Source organism: Erpetoichthys calabaricus, chromosome 17 (assembly GCF_900747795.2).
Source record: "Erpetoichthys calabaricus chromosome 17, fErpCal1.3, whole genome shotgun sequence".
NCBI classification, from domain to species: domain Eukaryota; kingdom Metazoa; phylum Chordata; class Cladistia; order Polypteriformes; family Polypteridae; genus Erpetoichthys; species Erpetoichthys calabaricus.
In genome coordinates, this window is record NC_041410.2 from 518,627 (window position 1) to 536,727 (window position 18,101).

Here is an 18,101-nt window from a genome sequence, read left to right on the forward strand (position 1 = left end):
TCGCCATCAGCAAAGCAAACCGCTTCCATGAAAACCCCGGCCCTCTCACAGCATTTGAGTAGAATACTCGGCCCTTCGGTAACAGAAGATCCCCACTGTGAAGTAACACCTCATAAGGGAGACTCCTGCGTCCTAAGAAGAACAGCAAAGTCCCTGCCATGGCCTGACTGGCGATGCTGGAACAGACCTTTGCAGCGTGGAACTCGCCATCTTGCAGGCTTTATAGTTGATCAGAATCTCAGGGCTCTCCTGCTTTATTCCACTTTAGCACCAAAGCGGATCGAGGCGACTCCACAAAGGCTCACCGCTCTCTCTACGCAAGTCGATTCCGTATTCAATCCTGGAAAAACACCCTGAATTCCAAGAAAGTGGATTTTAAAAATTAATGAGTTCTGAGGTACCTGATCAAAGGCCTTTAGAAATTCCTGGTAAAATGACACCGGGTGTCACATCTTGGGCTGGGTATGTTAAGCCAAAAAGATGGCGACTACACCCAAAGACACACTCGGCGCTTAGATATGATTTCATTTGTTGTTTTAATAATTGATTTCTGTTCAATTACTGTACATGATACCCCAACGCCAAGGCAGTGTACCATTTCATGGAGGTCAGCACTTTGAGCTGTAGAGCTATTCGACATCTTTACACAACAGAAGGCTCCTTCCTCACACATTTCACGGTTATTTGACGTTCCTACTTTGAGTCCACTGGGACTGACGTGTGTGTGCAGAAATGAAAAGAAAGAAATCCACAATTAAAATATCATCCAAATACACACAGTGCTAGGATTATACTAAAGGGTCTACGTAAAACTAGCAACAGTAATAGATGTGGATGGATTACTTAGGACTGATCCATTATCTGAGCAAAACGTGAATGGACATAAACACGAAAAGGTACAAAGGATGGTAAAGTAAAGCGATGCGCCACCAGACCTGTGCCAACAGATGAATCCTTCAAGCTCAAACAGCTTCCTGCTGCAGTGAATGTTCCTGCGTGTACCCATACATCCAGTCTTGAACCCACTTCAAGCAATTCAGAGATGGATGGGGCTGGAAAGCCATCCTGGTGGAACAAGTAGAAAGCAGAGGCCAGCACTGGATGTAGTGCCAGCAGGCCGATGGGAAGTCAGGAGCACTCCCCACACTCACCCTTAGTTAGCCAGTTTAAAGCTGAGCGACGGCGGCCAGGCCAGGTTTTGAACCCAGTCACAGCAAGTTGGCAAGTAATGGAAATAACCACTGCACCAGTGCGCCAACCTGACAAAGGAGAGGAAAAACAAACCACCATTTAGCAGCGTGGGTATGGTGGCTGAGGGGCTCATGCCATGCTAGCGTGAGGGTTGTATGTGTAATACTCGCATCAGAGTTGCCATGGTCATCCCTCAGATAGACTGCACTTACGTTACACAATTGTGGAATCGTTCTTATGGTGCCATCTGGCAGTTCATTTATGTGAATGCTGGTGTGATTACTCAACATCCAAAGACACCAGTCGAGGGTCAGAAAGGTGCCAGGCTGTTGGTCCTAAAAATTCTGAGATAGTACTTCTGGCCCACTTGGACTGACAAGAACCTCACTGGACTAAAGTGTGTGTGTGTGTTCTTTTAGAACAATCCAATTTGACCCCATGCTGTAGGTGTTGGGACCCCAGGCTGACTGAAGTAGGTTTCTGCGAGCACCTTTACCCAAACCCATCACGTGCAGCACAGCAGGTTGGGGTCCTTGGCGGTTTAACTTGCACAGAGATGAGGTTAGCCATTTGAAGGCTGCATGAATGACCAATGGTGCCCTACGCAGATTTCAGATGAGCCAGCAGATGTGGCGATAATGGAAACTGCACATCAATAAGGACATTGGCGACAGTGAAGCACAGCCAGACAAGGATATGGGGTACAACCCACCAAAGAACACAGTCAGATAGAAACAGAGCAACAAAACAAAGGGCCCGATGGCATTTGGTCAGCAACCTTCCTATAAAAAGGGTGTGTGACCCTCAAACCCACGCTCAGAAGAAACAAACAATCATAAGGGAGGACTGCGAGCTCCTGTTACATGTGGGGAGCTGTCTGGTATAAATCTAAGAAAGTAAAACTTTCGTACAGCGTATGTTCTATATTACACGCACACACAAATATAAAAGTTTTTTTTTTTTTTAATAAGACTGACGACCAAGAGATGCGCAGGACGCGTCTGCTTAAGGTGTGAAAACGTCCTCACTGAATTTCTGCGAGTCCTTCGCTGTGCTATACAAGTAAGGTGTGAAGCAGCTGTGGCCAAAGGGCACTACTGGCAGACCCTGCCATCTCCAGCCCACCTACTGCACAGCCAAAGATGGCAGCAGAGTCAAACAGTACGCTAAACAACAGGGGGGCTGAGAGTGCTGCTGCATTTTAATTTTGGGTTTAGTGACTTGCCTGAAAAGAGAACAAAAGGCAATGAAGCACAAAATCAGTTTCTCATTTGTAGTCCATTCAACTGTGGCCTGGCTTCCTGATTTTCAACTTTTCAGTTCCCACTTTGTGTTTCAAAAGTTTGCCCACCTGCCTCCATCTTTAGGTCAGTGGAAGAGAAGATAAAGGCAGGATCTTCTACACTAGCAACTACGTGCCAGTCTGACTTCATCGGGCGACCTCGCGCTGTGTCCTAGACCAACGTGAAGCTCATTAAGAGCGCCGAGTGAACACAATGTGTACGAATGACACAAATCATAACAACAACCTGACAGTTGGCTCATTCAGTTCATCACAGCGAGCACAAGGCCTCCACATGGCTGCAAGTCCTGCCAGGACACAATCTGTAACGAGACGGGGCTCTCGCCGTCTTTCATGGCTGAGATGCCATGTGCTGGCACTTGTGAAGATATGGATTTTGCATGATGGCGTTTCACTTTATTTTTAAGTTGCCTTCTTTCAGATGATCCAAGGAGGCAGAAGGAGTGGCGAGTAAAGCTGCCAGTCGTTAACAGGAGCAGCCAAGTGGCAAGTCCTACCACATGAAGAGCTCAAGCAGGACTCGTCTCAAAGCAAAAAGATCAATTTAAAAGGAGAAAACAGAGCACCGAGTTAAACAAACGGTTGGCATGGAAACCACCAGCCTACGAAACTTCAGACGACAGAAAACACGGCTTACAATTTCACTGCTTTCTCCACACCGGACTCAAGAAGTAAACCCCAAAAGTCACAGTGGGACGAGAAAGCACATCGAGCTAAGATGGAGAGCAAGGCCATCCCGCAGCACAATCACATCCAGTTCTGCTTTGATAGGTGGGAGGAAAATAGAGGACCTGGAAAGGACGCCACATCAACGTGGGAGAAGGTGCAGACTCCCAAAGGTCAACCCACGAGCCCAGGCTGCTAGGTCTGTAGAGCAGCTGCACACAAACTACTGCAGCAGCAAAGTATAAATCCTAACATTTCTTAACATGTCCTAACATTTCAAACAATTACTTAATAAGATTCCAACTGCAGCATTGTGTCATCACTGCTGAACTATTTCTACACTTGTAATGGGCGTCCCTACGCCAATCTGAGGAGCTCTCGTCACATCTGCTCACATTAATACTCTTTTGCTTGGGCTTAAACGATTTCATCTTCCAGGTTTTCTTGGCAGCCATACCAGTTCAGACCCGACTAGCAAGAACGTGAAGTGGGAGCACAAGGACAAGGAGGAGACCATCAAGACTGGTGGCCTCAAGTCCTGCTCTTCAATGCATTCTCGTGTATCACGGCCCTGTTGGTCGGACATGTGCAGAGCACAGTGACCGACTGACACGTGACAACATAATGGCTGCTCTGCCACGGTCACCCTACAGTCCCAGGCAAAGCCATGCAGCTCTCCTCTGGACTTGCCTTTTCCCAGTATTCCCAATGGGTGTCATGCAGCAGTCATAAGGGATGGAGATCTAAATAAACGAAGTGTGGCCTGTGACACACGGTGACGGGACCACGTCAGATAGGAGACCAAAGTGTTCACGTGCCAAACTTCAATGGTTGCAAACTGTGAGGCCAACACGTTCATCAAGATGTCCGCAAAGCTGCGCCAGGACATCATAAATGATCAGAAAACAAAGACGACTCGAGCTGGAGTGGCACTAGTGTTGCTTGACATCACAACAACAACTTGTGAAATGCAATCAGAGTCACATCTCAATGTGTCAAGGTAGCAAATATGCCATCTTGAAATGTTCAAGAACTGTGAATTGTAACTGAAGGATGTATTCTCTAAACGTCTGAAGGCATTTGTGAAGTCCGTCCCTCCCAGATATGGAGCTGCAGGTCCAGTCAGGGAAGCTCTCCGATTCTCTGGTACAAAACGAGCCACCTTTCTGGGTCTCCAGCTGTCGCGAGCCACACACTATTTGTTTCAGACATTTTCTACAAGGCACTATAAACTGCACACGGAGAACAACGAGTGAGGGACTTCACACTAGGAGGACATTACTAGGCAAAGGTTTACTTGAAACAAAATGGCATAATCACAGGGGCCCTGCATTTTCTGTCTAGTCAACGTGAAAACGTCTGAACCAAACCACTAAGCTGACACCTGCCACTTCGGAGGCCATCTTCAAAACAGGTGACCACAAAGAATGGCTGCTGTCTTATTTAAATACCTGTGATGTCAGGCAGCTGGCTCCTGTACTTACTGCACATCTCCAGGGCCTTCAGCGGCCTTGCTGCATTTGGCCCCTCATGACAAGACCGTGCAGAGACGTTAGAAGTCTTCTATCACGTGGGTCACAGCTGTGTGCTGAATGCTGGGTAGGGAAGAATGCTGCAAAGCTTAAAAGGCAGGAAACGGTCCAGAGGTTAATGTGGCTTTCACTCTCGTCTCAAACCATTTATGACTCAATCAAATGTCACCCAGATTAGAACACAAAGGCTCACTCTCGGGCATCCCCGTGAATCACTTCTTGGGTTGTGGCGTTGTCCTCAACATCGTGAGATCACAGCACCTCGGCAGGAGAGGAGACCTCCACAGCTCCGCGGCATTCAGGGGGTTGCTGCCTGGAACTGCACATCAGTGATGGCACGCGATCTGCTTAGTTACACTCTGGGTAAGACAAGGGCTGTGGGACGGTTATGTGACTAAAATAACGAAGACTGACAAGTAAACCAAGTGACATAAATGTGCAATCCACCTGGCAGCTGACCCTGCTCCAAATCAGACTTTCCTTCACTGTAGACATACAGATCACTGCTTCCATCTAGTGGTTAGGAGGACAAAGCCTGAACTGCATGCTCTTTGGGACAGGCACATAACCAGTCACCGGGTACCAGTCCACACTTCCCTAGCTAAACATGTTGCCAAATGGCACCTCTCCAACCATGCCAATTGCCAGAGCTCTACCTTTAGTAAGCTGCATTACTTGGACTTGTTTCCTTCATCTTCAATAACATTTGATTACAATCCCAAACAAGTGGCCACCTCCATCCATAATGGCACCTGCTTAGTCCAATTCTATCCCATCACTTCCAGACGTAAGTCACAGCCCTAATGTAGTTCACTGCAGGACACACACACACAGATATTTGACCAGTTTCAGTCTCCAAGTGGGGCCTGACTGGGGAGGTGACATGCAGAGTCCACACTGGTGGTCACCGCGCAGGATTTCAACTGCAGGACACCGAAACTGACAGGCAGCCGCGCTTACCACTGCGGCACCGTGCTGCCCGTTAACGGGGATACCAAAGTAGCGCTATCATTCGGGGGTCTTCATTGTGACAGGTTCTAATAAAGAGCAGCCACGTATGCGCACAAAGGCGTCGGATTCACAAGTTAAACAGGCGGCGGACTGTCGCTTACATGTACCGTCTTGCCTCTCGAGGTGCGAGTTAAGGCAGGAACGTCCGTTGAAGGCGCCCGTAACGTGCGATCGCACTGAACGCTTTGATTTCGTCTGTCGCGAAGCAAATGAATGAGCGCCGTCGCGTGAAACTCTGCCATGAACGCGGCGGCATGCAGCTGTCTGCCTTTCGAAGTGTTTAAACTGCGCAGGCGGCGCTCGTCTTTTTGTTGTAATGCGGATGCTCCACGCTCGCCGTTTTTGTTGTTTTTAATTCACCCATTTGAACGAAATTCACCCGTAGCGCCCAACGCTTCCACACAATACTTAAAGATTTACCGCAGAAGCTCAAAGACACCGGAGAGCAGAGAGACGGAAAGCGCAGGGCACCGGAGACAAAAAGGCAACATTAACATGCCGTCCACGATCAAGTGAAACACATCCATCATCCCTCCGGCGACTTCTCTGGGACACAGAGCAGCTCAGTCACCCTGGGTGGCGATGGTCGCTTTCTGTTGACGGTCAGAGGGAGAGCTCGTGCAAAAAAAAAAAAAAAAAAAAATACAAAAGGACAGCGAGAATAAAATGTTACTTACTCAAACATAGCATGGAGCTTCGAGCGATTGCACTCCGATTCCAAAAACTGCCAGCTCCTTGTGACAAAGCCAATGGCACCTCCAACAAAGGGGTGTCCCGCTACGGGTTCATCTCATCGCCCTCGCTTAAGAATCATCGTTTCTGATGAGAAGCCGGAGCTCCATGGAGCCGAGCCGAGCGGTAGATCGGTTTGGGAGCCAAGCGGTCCCGGGCTGCTCGCGCTTCTGCTCCGCCCGCTGCTCGTCTGAATGTGCTCGTCTCAAAGCGACAGGACCTTTCAGCGAGCCAGCCCACCAGCCAATGGTCCCTGGGCCCCCCTCCACCCCCTGCTGGCGGCGACGCGAACCTCGCTTTGGGGGAGGGGGCGGCTGCATGCGCACTTCGAGATTTCCGCTGCCGCGACCTGAAGACGGGAACGTGCGCTGCGCTGCTCTGCTCTGCGGTGCGGTACGGTACGATACGGTACGCCTACCTGTAGCGAGCCGGCCGAACGGCTAGGCAGCGGCACGCAATGGGAGACAAAGTGGCAGGCAGGTGCACGAATCTCCCCGTCGCGGACGCGTGGGGCTCGGAGGTGCTTTTAGACAGTGGCATTTCAAAGGGGGACATCGCACATCCACGTTTTAATTACACCGATTAGCGATGGACAATACTAAAAAAGACTTGGCCGAAGGTGCAGCTGCTTTGTCTCGTCGGGACAGCCGATCTGGGCTTTCGATGGCTGAATTTTAAAATGAAGTTCAATGCGCCTGTGGACTTCAGCATGGATGTGCCAGCTTACATCGTCCAGAATTGTACCACAGCTCACTGGACAATGAAACTCCCAATTCCAAAAATGAGGGACAGAATGAAAAAGGAAAAGAAAAACAGAAAAGGAATGATTTGTAAATTCTATTCACCCTGCAGCTGTGTGTCACTGGGTTAATGAAGGCCCTGGACTCCAAACCCTAAGGGTGTGTGAGTGTGTTCAGATCTGCCTGCTGACGCTGTGTGACCCTGAACAAGTCACTTCACCTGCCATGCTTCTATTGGGGGGCGGACAAAGACACAAAAATGGATCCAATTGCATCTCTCGGATGTGGCAAGTCACCTCAAGAGAAAGGCGTCAGTCAAACTGTATGTGATAATAATAAGACGGGTACACTCGGGTCAAATCTGATGACTGGATGCGTTACCAGCCTCAATGTCAGAGTAAGCAGGGGACTGCAGGGGCACAACATCAAATGTCTGAATACAAGTCCAAGTCCACTTACACTTCACTCACGTTTGCTTTTAATGGCATTAGGTTTGGCCCGACTGTTTCGGAATTGGGGTTGTTTAAAGTAAAATTCATGACTGTATTTATTTTCTAAATTTTTATGAAACATATTTACACCACCACAAAAAGTATAATGGGAGCATTTATGGTGTGGGACAGGAAATCAAATAAGGAAGAAAGCTGCGGCAAACAGTATGCAAAGTCTAAGGATGCTAATTTGTGCTCTACATTTGCACATACGCATACATACACATATGCAGATTATATACAGTAGGTCTCCCAAATATTAAATACATATATATGATATATAAAACCAAGTGAACCTCAAACGCTGTAAGACACGGTGGATAAAGGTGTCAGCTAAACAACAAGGACTTACACGGAAAAGTGGAATAAGCAGGTTTAGATAATGGAAGGAGGGCTGCACAGTAAGTGTGTGTGTGAGAGAGACAGTGGCCTCCATGACGTTACAGCTGCTGGTCTGCTGGGTTTGTGCCACTATGCCAGAGGCCTGAAGAGAATGCCCGATTTATCCGTTACTTTTACCTTTGGGGTCAGCTGGCCACATTAACATGATGGCAGGATAAGTGCTCACAAAAGAAAAAGGATGACTGCTTATACCTCAGCATAATAATCAGTTTGGAATATCTTTATAAAAAGAACACACACACACGCTGGGCAATCGTGAGGCTGCTCATCAAAGGCAGTCGAGGTTCAAAAAAGTTATAAGAAATGTCTAAAAAAAAAAAAATATATCACAAATCCCTGTTGCTTAAATTTATAAACACCGTCTATAGAGTAGAAGTGAAGAAGAAAGAAAAGGTTGAGTTTTAAAGCCCCAAAAGCTGAAAGGCCACCCTTGGATTTGATGGAGTACGGCGATGAGGCAGCAAAGATGCGACACCAAGTGATGATGATGATGATGACAGAGAGGACAACAGCAAAGCACAGACAGCGGTTTGGGGGTTTGGTTGGGATTGAGAAAGGCTTTGGATTGCCATCACTGATTCTAACACTGGGACATGAACAAGTGAACAAGGCTGGACATGGATGGCGATTTCACAAATCATCTCATTATTATTATTTTTTAAACGGAGGTCAACCAGACAGGAGAATCAGAATTACTTCAGAAGTGTTGATAAATATCTGCCTATGCATCAAAAATGACCCCCAGTCTAGAAGGGGCAAATGAGAGCTCAAGTCAGGGGTTCCTTGAGAGAGAGCCACCGCATGAGGAGTGCAGTGGGTGACACCACCTCAGTACCACACTGGAAGAGTGCGAGGTTTAAACACACAAACACCACCACCCCCACCACACAGGGGCTGGACTGCCAGGCTGCTACCAACCCAAAGATCTCCCTGCAATGTTGGAGGACCTGCTGGCAGAGCTGGGTGCAGATGAACGTCCCACCGGGGGAAGCAATTGCAGGTTAAGCCATTGAGGAAGGCCCTCAACGGAGTGGAGTCACTTCTGGCGTTTACGGGATCTGAACTGACAACCTTCCGCATGCTGGTGCAGATCTCTGGCCTCAGAGCCACCTAACCCTTAAGGGAAAAAAAAAAAAATCAAAGAATATCTTCGTAGAACGAGTTCAATGGGAGCTTTTAAATGCAATCAAAAATGTATTTCACTTGCTGAGAAGGAGAATGAAGTCTGAAAGCCGACACAACAGAAAACAGCTGCAGTGAGAACTTGGCAGGGCACCCTAAAGATTCGACTGAAGTTAGAATCTGAAAGCAGACACTCGCCAACCTACAAACGAATTCATTTGTTCAAATATCCAGGAAGGCAAGAATCGGACAGTCCTGCACTGCAATTCGTTAAGATGGCAGCTGCCTTTTAAAGGACACGACATAAACAGCAATGTCGATTATACTTTGAAATAAAAAAACAGAGACCCCTACTGCATCCTAAATCAGTGCAATCCATTCAGAAACACAGCTAAGGCTTCAACAACAATGGGGCTCACCTGAGGGAACAAACAAGATGGGCACAAGGCCGTCACTAAAAGCAAAAGAGGGAGCCTACCACTTAGAAGCCGGGCTGCCGTTTAGTCACTGGACTCCTCTGGTAAACGGACTTCACTTCTGATTACACTCGAGTCTGAATGATCACCGAGGACTCCAGCACTGCTGGGTAGACATTGTAGGTCAGCTTACCCTTTTTGTCAGTACGGACCCTGCACAGTCCTTTTAAGAGACGTGTGACAAGAACAAGACGACAGGATGGAGCCGCGTATCCTTAGAGGAAGGCCGCCATGAGTCTCCTGTGTAGGTGCTGCAGTAGGCGTCATTTTAAACAATTATCTGTTTTTAGTTCAGATGTCTGTGAAATTAAAGTAGGCGTTGTTGTAGCGCTCTGATAAATGCGCAGTGCACTTTAGATTCTACCCACCCATCCATCCATTTTCAAACCTGCTCATCCAGTTCCAGGTTACCAGGTGCTGGTGCTGATCATGGCAGCAATGGACACAAGGCAGGAACCAACCCTGAAATGGGACCCCAACCCTGAAATGGGACCCCCCCCCCCCCACACACACACACAGAGAGTCTCCAGTTAACCTCACAGGAACATCTTCATAATGAAGGGGCAAACCCACAGCACCATGGGAGAATGTGGTGCAAACTCCACACAGGACTCAAACACTGAGGTAGCCCACTAAAGACGTCAGTCTCCAAATATCACGGCCATCAACAATACAAGTTGTGCCAGTCTCTGCACTGTGACTGGCATAAAGGCACAATAGGAACTTCTTTATTTCAGGTGCTACTGAGGCAGCAGGGCTATCATTTCTCCACAACACTAAGCTCTTTGTTTGGTGCAGGAATAAGGCCCAACATTATCCGGAGATCAACATGCCTGCCATGAAGCCTGGCGATGGCAGCGCTATGCTATAGGCCTGCTTCCAAGTGTTAGGGCCGGGAAGACATGTGAAGGTGAAATCCTGGAAGAAAACCAGCTGCTGTCTGCCATCCCTATGGGACCAGAGGGGATTCTCAGTTACTCCTATGCCCTCAGGACTTGACGTCGCTGTTGTTCACGTCCGACTCTGTGATCAGCTGGCATCCTGTCCTGAGACTGTTCCTGCCCTGCTCCCTATGCTCGCTGGGATAGGCTCCAATGTCGCTGTGCCTCTGCTCGGGATGAGCGGGTTTGGAGAGTGGATGGCTGGACTGACCGTATTTCACCAAGTGCTTCTGTATTGTTCAGTTATTCTTCACCATAGTGCACTCATCGTGGGGTGTAAGCTCTTAGCCCATACTTGGTGAAAAGTCAGAGAGCACAATCACCCTGTCCTTCCAGGAGGAGGATGAGATCACCCAAAGCATACAGCCAAAACAGATTATGGAGGGGTCCCAAAAACAAACAACATCAAGGTTCTGGGTGGTCCCCACCACAATGTACCTGAAGTACGTCATCAAGATGAATGGACAAAACCAGAAGTATTCTGGTGTCATAAACACTGCATGAGACTTCGCCAAAAGCTTTACTAATAAAACAAACAAAGAGGCAAGTGGCTCAAGACTTGTAATGTGTGCTTAGCCGAGGCACATCTACAGAATGGCACTTCAACTTTGGCCAAATAAGCCCCATGGATTGAACGGCCATCGCTCAATTGTCAGACTTCTTACCTTCTAATATCATACAAACCCTTGCTACAACAGAATAAATCACAAAATGAACATCACTTTTTGGGGGTCACATACAACATCCAATAGACCAGACGCCATGTCCAAAGGAACAAGGTGACAAAATATTAAAATGCCAAAGGAGGCGACCTAGAAGTGAAAAAGCACAGGGTGGCCAACGAGGCCTCCGCGTAATCAAACAAAACTGTGAAGGCCACCTATGGTGTCCTGCTTAAGGAGGCCAAATTTTCAGGATTTACACGTCCAGTCCCAAGGAAGTGCGAATCTGGCATTTACAAGAGATACATCAGTCACTTTCCTCACATGTGGCCACTGTGCCTTCAAACGGACTGCGCCTCCCAGGCTGCCTGCTCTCTCCTCTCCGGAAATGCAACTCCAAGGATTATGAAGAGCAATTATCCAAAAGGCATTCATCTTCTAACAGAAATGATAATCTCCTTTGGCTCTGCCGGCCCGTCGGCGCTCTGCGGAGTGCATGTTAATCCGCACACTCACAAGCCCCAATGTCGCTTGCCTGACTAGCGCCCGCGCTTTTTGATTGCATGCTGTCACGCTTTGCGGCCACATTAATCAAGCACTTAAGTAGCAAAAACAAAACGGGGCAATCTCGTGGAAGGGCTTGTGAGGACAAATCAGTTTCTGCTGCTGCTTAATCTCTACCCTAAATTGGATTGAACCAGTCGTAAAATGGCCAACGTTTCGAAAAGAGTTGGTTTGTAAAAAGAGGAAACCTTAAAAACGAGCCCTGGGGCTTTCCATGCCCTTGGATTTCAGTGGCACCCATTTTCATTTGGCCTTCATTGGTTGACTTGTGCCTTATGGAAGTTTGAGCCGTTCTCAGGTGCAGTGCTTGGCAGGGCAGACTCTTCTTTAAGAAATCGGTCATCAAATGGTCACAGAATCTGGAGGCCTCCTTTATAAAGCAACTGTTATGACAGATTTCATCTTCCGACAAATTGGGATTAATAAAACCAAACATTTAGGTGAAAAGCAAAGCATTCTACTGAACCAATGTGCCCTCACCCAGACGTACAGTGCATGCAATGCAGTGATGAGGAATAAGGATCATGGGCGCTCTGGACCTCGCTAACAGAAGAGAAGCTCGTCTGTCTGACGTCTAGCATTTCATGTGCCATCAAAGAATGGAAAAAGAACTAAAGTTCAGATTGTGGCTGAACTCACTGGACCAGAAAAGCCTTTGCACAGGAAGTGGCTCCATCAGGCAGAACTTTATAGGTCACACAAAGGGACCTTCCAGCACTGTGTCACATCTCCAGAGTCACGTAAGCGGCGATTTCTGGTCAAGGCGGGCATCCCCTCCGAGTAGATGTCGTGTAATGGGACATCAGCTTTACTCAAGTTGGGATGAGATTTAAACCACAGCAATACAAAAATACACTTGTTTCAGCTAATATCAAAAGTAAAGCATTAAAAGAAAAAAGACAAATAAAAGAACAACAAACATGAGAATGGCAGGAGTCGAGGTCAGCAGAACGGCAATGCAGAAAGACTATTGACGGCACTCAATAAAATACATGGAATTAATGAACAAAAGTGATATGAAAATGGGATTTTGCTGTGGCCTGTAACAATACTCTCACACCTTGTGCCTCATTACTTGGAATGTCAAGTAGATAAATGTGGTCCGACATCTTTAATCACGACTTATGGACGTGTGCTCACTAGTTACAGCATCTGAACTCAGTCTTCTGGAGGACGTCAACATCATGTAACATACAAAGCACTTTGTCAGAGGTCTGTTAAGATGTTTTGGCTCATGATGTCCGCTCTGGCCACCAAGAGCCACCTTAATGTCACAGATAAGAGATGCCCCTGGGAGCTTAAGTAAGCACAGCTATGCTGCTCCAATTCTTGATGTATGCGTTCTCTGCAACTTGGACCTTTCAGAGAGGGAATCGGTAGAAGATGGGCAGGGAGTAACTCGGCTGAAACAGCAACAGCCCGCTTACCGAGTGTTAAATCCAGTGTGCCGTCGTCCTAAATCAGACAGGTCCTAAGATACACTACTACTACATCATTTATTTATACTGTAGAGCACATACTCATACAGATGATGCAGCTCAGGGTGCTTTACAAGATAAAGAAAGAATATAAAAATTAGGCAACACTAATTAACAAATAAAGGAAGGTCTGATGGCCAGGGAGGACACTACACTACAACAGCAGACATTTGTAGGTGACAACAGGTCTGCAATTTACGATGACAAGTCCACTCCAGTGATTTGTGTGTCTTTAGTTGGGAGGAAACCAAAGTGCCAGATGAACACAGAAAGAGCACTCAACCCAAAAGTGTGAAGCGGCAGTACCAACCTCTGTGCCACCATACCCCAAATATTACCAGTCTTTTAGTCTTGTTTTTTTAAAGGACCAGCTTACACATCACAAACACCTGAAGCCACCGTCCACTTTCAGGCCGAATCCAGACACTGTGCCTCTATGGACGTCACTTAACGTACTCGTCTTCAGCCACTGCTGCGTGGCAAACTGGCAAAGGCTGCACTTGGAAGACACGCCAAAAATAAAGTTAAACAAATTAATTAAAGTCTTGGCCTATTTTTAGCCCCTGGGGCCCATTTTTGGCAAAGGGAAGTCACCCTGCCATCTAAAGTTGTTGCACATGTTGTAAGCCCACTATGTGCCTCTTCCAATTAACCACAAACATGAAACAGACAGGCAGTAAACCTGCCTATAAAAGCGAGATACTACTTGGCATTTGTGTACTAATGATATGCTGGCAACAGACGTCTGTGGCGTCAACCAAATGCTGCCACAATAAATACAGAGGAGGCCGTTTCAGGCCCATGACTGCGGCATTGTCTTGTTTTTGTTTTCCAACGAAATGGCAGGAGTTTGAAACAGAACAGACTGTCTGTCTGTCATAAACCAGAAGAGCTTGAAGAGAGGAGATGAGTGACGATAAGGCCTCAGCAGAGCCGTCACAGATGTGTCAAGGGACAAACCTCTGCTTCATTCACCTGTGGGTACAACCTGTAGGCACGGATTATCACATTTCAGGCCTCAGGACATAAATGCTTGGTGAGCCACAAGCCTGCAGTGTCACTGGTCAGTTGACAAATTAATTAGGACAGGCACAGCTGATGGGGCACCTGCAGCTTCAGCACTGGCTCCATTACAGAATGTGGACATGGACGACAGACTTTGGCTTGGTCCAATTTGACCCCTTGGGGTGAGAAGTTCAGTTATTCGGGGGGCTTTTTATCTCAAGTTGAGTGTCGCTTTATTTTTTATTGATGCTTCAGGACTCTCTAAAATAAATCTCAGAAGGATCACACTGCAGATGGCACAGTGGCATAGCAGGTAGAGCTGCTGCCACCACACCGCTCCAGTCACTGTGTAGTTTGCATATTCACTCTGGTCTTGTCCCTCATCCCAAAATGTACAATAATTGAGGAATCTCAGCTGGTGTGTGTGTGTGTGTGTCCCATTCAGGCTTAGTTCATGCCTTAGGTTCAGCATTGCCAGGACAGGCTCAGGCTTCATACCACCTCATAAGAACATTTATTACAAGGGTGAAATGATGGAGGTTCTAGAAATTCAAAAGATTTCCAATCTAATCCAAGAAAAAGCTACTTCTCATCTCAACTGAGACAAAAGCACAAGTGAAAGCCGTTAAATATCTGAAACTGCCATGGAGCCCCTTACTAGCCCCGCTGTCCTCTCCTCAGACTGGGACTGTGGCTTTTAAGAATGCTCCTTCATGTCCACAGCATCCTAAAAGGCTGTAATCAGAGCTAATGGTAGCTGGCGCTTTAAAAATGTCACATCTGTCTAATGTTGCCAAACTGTCTTCCACCCATCAGTTGCATAATAGCCTGAAAACATTTCAGCTTTGACCCCGTTTTGTTTTAGGGAATCGACAATCAGTGAAAGGATCTTTTCTATTAAGATGTTTCTGTTTTTTCCTGAACAGCTGTAAGTTCCATAAATAACCCAAGGTAATGCGCACGCACAGACACACACACACACGTATAATAATTAACTGGCACACTGCACCAACCTGCAGCTGTCACTCTCCGTGGCATGGTCCCTGTACCCCCGCCGGAGCCACTTCTTCAAAAGGAAACGCTTGCGTCGTGGCGAGGCGCTGGGAGTTGAGCAGTTGGACCACCGCTGCATGTCTTCATCACTGGATGGCGTGATCTCAATGGTAGGGGGCCGGAGGACGCCAGCAGCCTGGGGTACAGCGTGCTCCATCTCATTGCCTGCGCTTGCACCCCGCTCCACGAGTTTTGGTTTGCGACGTTTCTTGAAGGTGGGAGTTGATGAACGTGACCAGGCTTCACTATCTGAGGCAGGAGGAAGAACCGTCAAGGAAGGAATGGAGAGAGGCTTAGCCATGTCGTTTATCTGATGCAAATCACTTCCTCTTACTTTCACAAAGAAGAGGAGGTGATCAGTTTGTCCATTAGGGTGAACCTCTACTCCGGTAACGTTATTCAAACACAGAGTCTCTGATCGCTCAAAGTGTAAAAATCCCAAATCCAATAGACGAGGCTCTTGCACTTGTTACAGAAGACCACTCGTAAGACACGTCACACCCACACAAAGCCAGGCCATTCCATGAAAGCAAAAGGAGTCCGATCTCCCAGGCCCACTTCAGGAGGAGAGCGGTCATGAAGGTAACTGTCCTTCCATCATGATGGTCAGAAGAGGATTCTAGAAAGTTCAGTCCAAAAAGCACTCTGCATAGGACTGGGTCCTGGTGTTTCAAACAACTGAAAGGCAAAACGGATGCTGGATCACCAAAGTCAGCCCTGCAGGGGACAAAAGGGTTACGTTTTAGTAAAACATTTCAGTCGTATTTCTTGAATGTTTAGAGAAAGAGCAGGCGTTTATCACTGTAGCCATATTAGCTCAGGAAATCCGAGAGGAAGGAGTAGTGCTGGTACTGAAATGGTCAGATTACTTGGCAGATTGGCTGGTGTCATCTTTATAAAAGGCCAAAGCAGGCCTCCTAAAATAACAACTGGAGCAAACGGTTAATAAACGTCAGGTTTTTGTTGTTGTTTTTTAATCCAAGTGTGAATAAACCAAACTTGTTGGACCAACTGGCCGCACCCTGGAGGATTGGGATGAAAGGCAACACCAGATAAAGAAAAAAGACACTCGCCTACCTCTATGCGACGATACGAAACCAAAAAACACAAACGTTCGACAATTCAAATTGCAGACCTCCCTCCATATCAAGGCATCATAATACAGCGGAGCGGACCCGATGCCACCTACTCCATCCAGCAGGAAGTGTGGCGCTCAACTGTAAACGCACGGTGTGAGCCCCCAGTGCTCACATACTGGAAACACACACACACACACACACTGCTGTCCTCCTGCACTTGGCACTTTTATCCAAAACAATGTGCAAATGACATCTAGGAAAGCAAATAAGGAGATTCATTTGTTTACAATTTGCACATTGTTTTAGTGGGCGCCGACAGATGAAACCTCATACGAGAAATGGCAAACTAAGTAACATGACATTCATACATTATAATAAAATAATATCCACCCCAAGCTAAACACTTGATGTGCGACTGTACAATGACACAACAGCACACACACACACTTTACAATATCAGGGCACGTGGGCACAGAGGTTAGTGGCGCTCCTAGCCGTGCGCTCTGCTTGTTCTCCCCGTGCTGCACGGCTTTCCTTGGACACCGTGTTCATCCCACATCCCCAAAGACCATGTGGGGAGGCTGGATGGCAGCTCCTGACAGAGGACTGTGCCCTGTCTTTCACCATCCAGGGCTGTTTCCTGCCTTACACCTGATGCTGCTGGGATCGGCCTCAGCCCTCTGCGGCACCCCAGTCTAAGTCCATGTATGTAACAATGTTTTGGGTTTTACACCTGCGTCATTTTCCAAACGGTGGTGTCTTATGTGGGATTCATTCTTTATGGCATTTCCTGAGCAGTACGCCATGACTACACATCAATAGCGGAGCTAAACAACTTGGAGGCTTCCTGTAGTAAGTAGTGAAAGGCAGCAGACCAGCAATGTGCAGCCTTTGGACAGAGTTGGGACTTTCAGTACGAACAAACTGAATTTGGAGAAGATCACAACCCTTCACCGGTCTCTTTGTTTGTCACGTCTGCGCAGACCACAAGGCAGTCCTTTTGATTCAGGGCCTAGTGGCAGTCTGTCCTGGGGGTCGAGGACACAAAGGCAGATACTGGAGAGGCCACCGGTACTGGTCAGACAGCGCGGCCCGCTTGGCATTCACGTTTCACAGCGTCCCTCATCTTATTGAGCTTATACTTGCACACCACTTCACATGAAATCTCTGGGAAGGAAAAGTTTCACAATGAGATAATCAAGAAGATTTGGAAGAAACACTCTGCTCATGGCTTTATTAGGAAAGTCTATGCTGGCACACACACACACACACACACACACACACACACAGAGCATGTTACGCAACTAAAGTCATCATTGCTGGCAGTTTGACTTTTTCTAAACACAAAGAACATGAAGGCTATTTTGGAAGGCAACTTTCTACAAAGACACGGGCTAAAATGAATAAGTCATTGAATTTAGAGCTTTAAACGCACGCCCGTCATTAAAAGAGTGAACTTTACCTGAACTGCTTGATTAAAAGCAAGTCAAAAGGAAGCTGGCACTATGGCGTAGTGATGGAGGAACTTTAGTTTCTCAAATCCTTGTGAATTCCTTCTGGCCCCCCAGAACAAGAAGAGCAGGGGTCTTTAAGTTCAGTCCCAGGGGAGCGCAGGGGCTGCTACTTGTTGTTCCAACGATCTTCCTTATTTAG

The 18,101-nt window shown here is 47.3% G+C and overlaps 1 protein-coding gene across 5 annotated transcripts in view; it reads right to left on the minus strand.

Moving 5' to 3' along the window:
• gramd1a (GRAM domain containing 1A) overlaps nucleotides 1–18,101 on the minus strand; it is a 109,358-nt gene that overhangs the window by 71,569 nt on the left and 19,688 nt on the right. For 3 of the 5 annotated variants that reach the window (XM_051920803.1, XM_028823445.2, XM_051920805.1), the window contains exon 1: nucleotides 15,330–15,700. The exons of 1 other annotated variant lie outside the window; for it this stretch is intronic. In XM_051920803.1, the coding sequence (XP_051776763.1) occupies nucleotides 15,330–15,670 (341 nt within the window). In that variant the 5' untranslated portion in view covers nucleotides 15,671–15,700. Of the gene's footprint in view, nucleotides 1–6,380; nucleotides 6,803–15,329; nucleotides 15,701–18,101 lie in introns of those variants that run through there. One more of the 5 variants, XM_051920806.1, reaches the window with a different exon arrangement.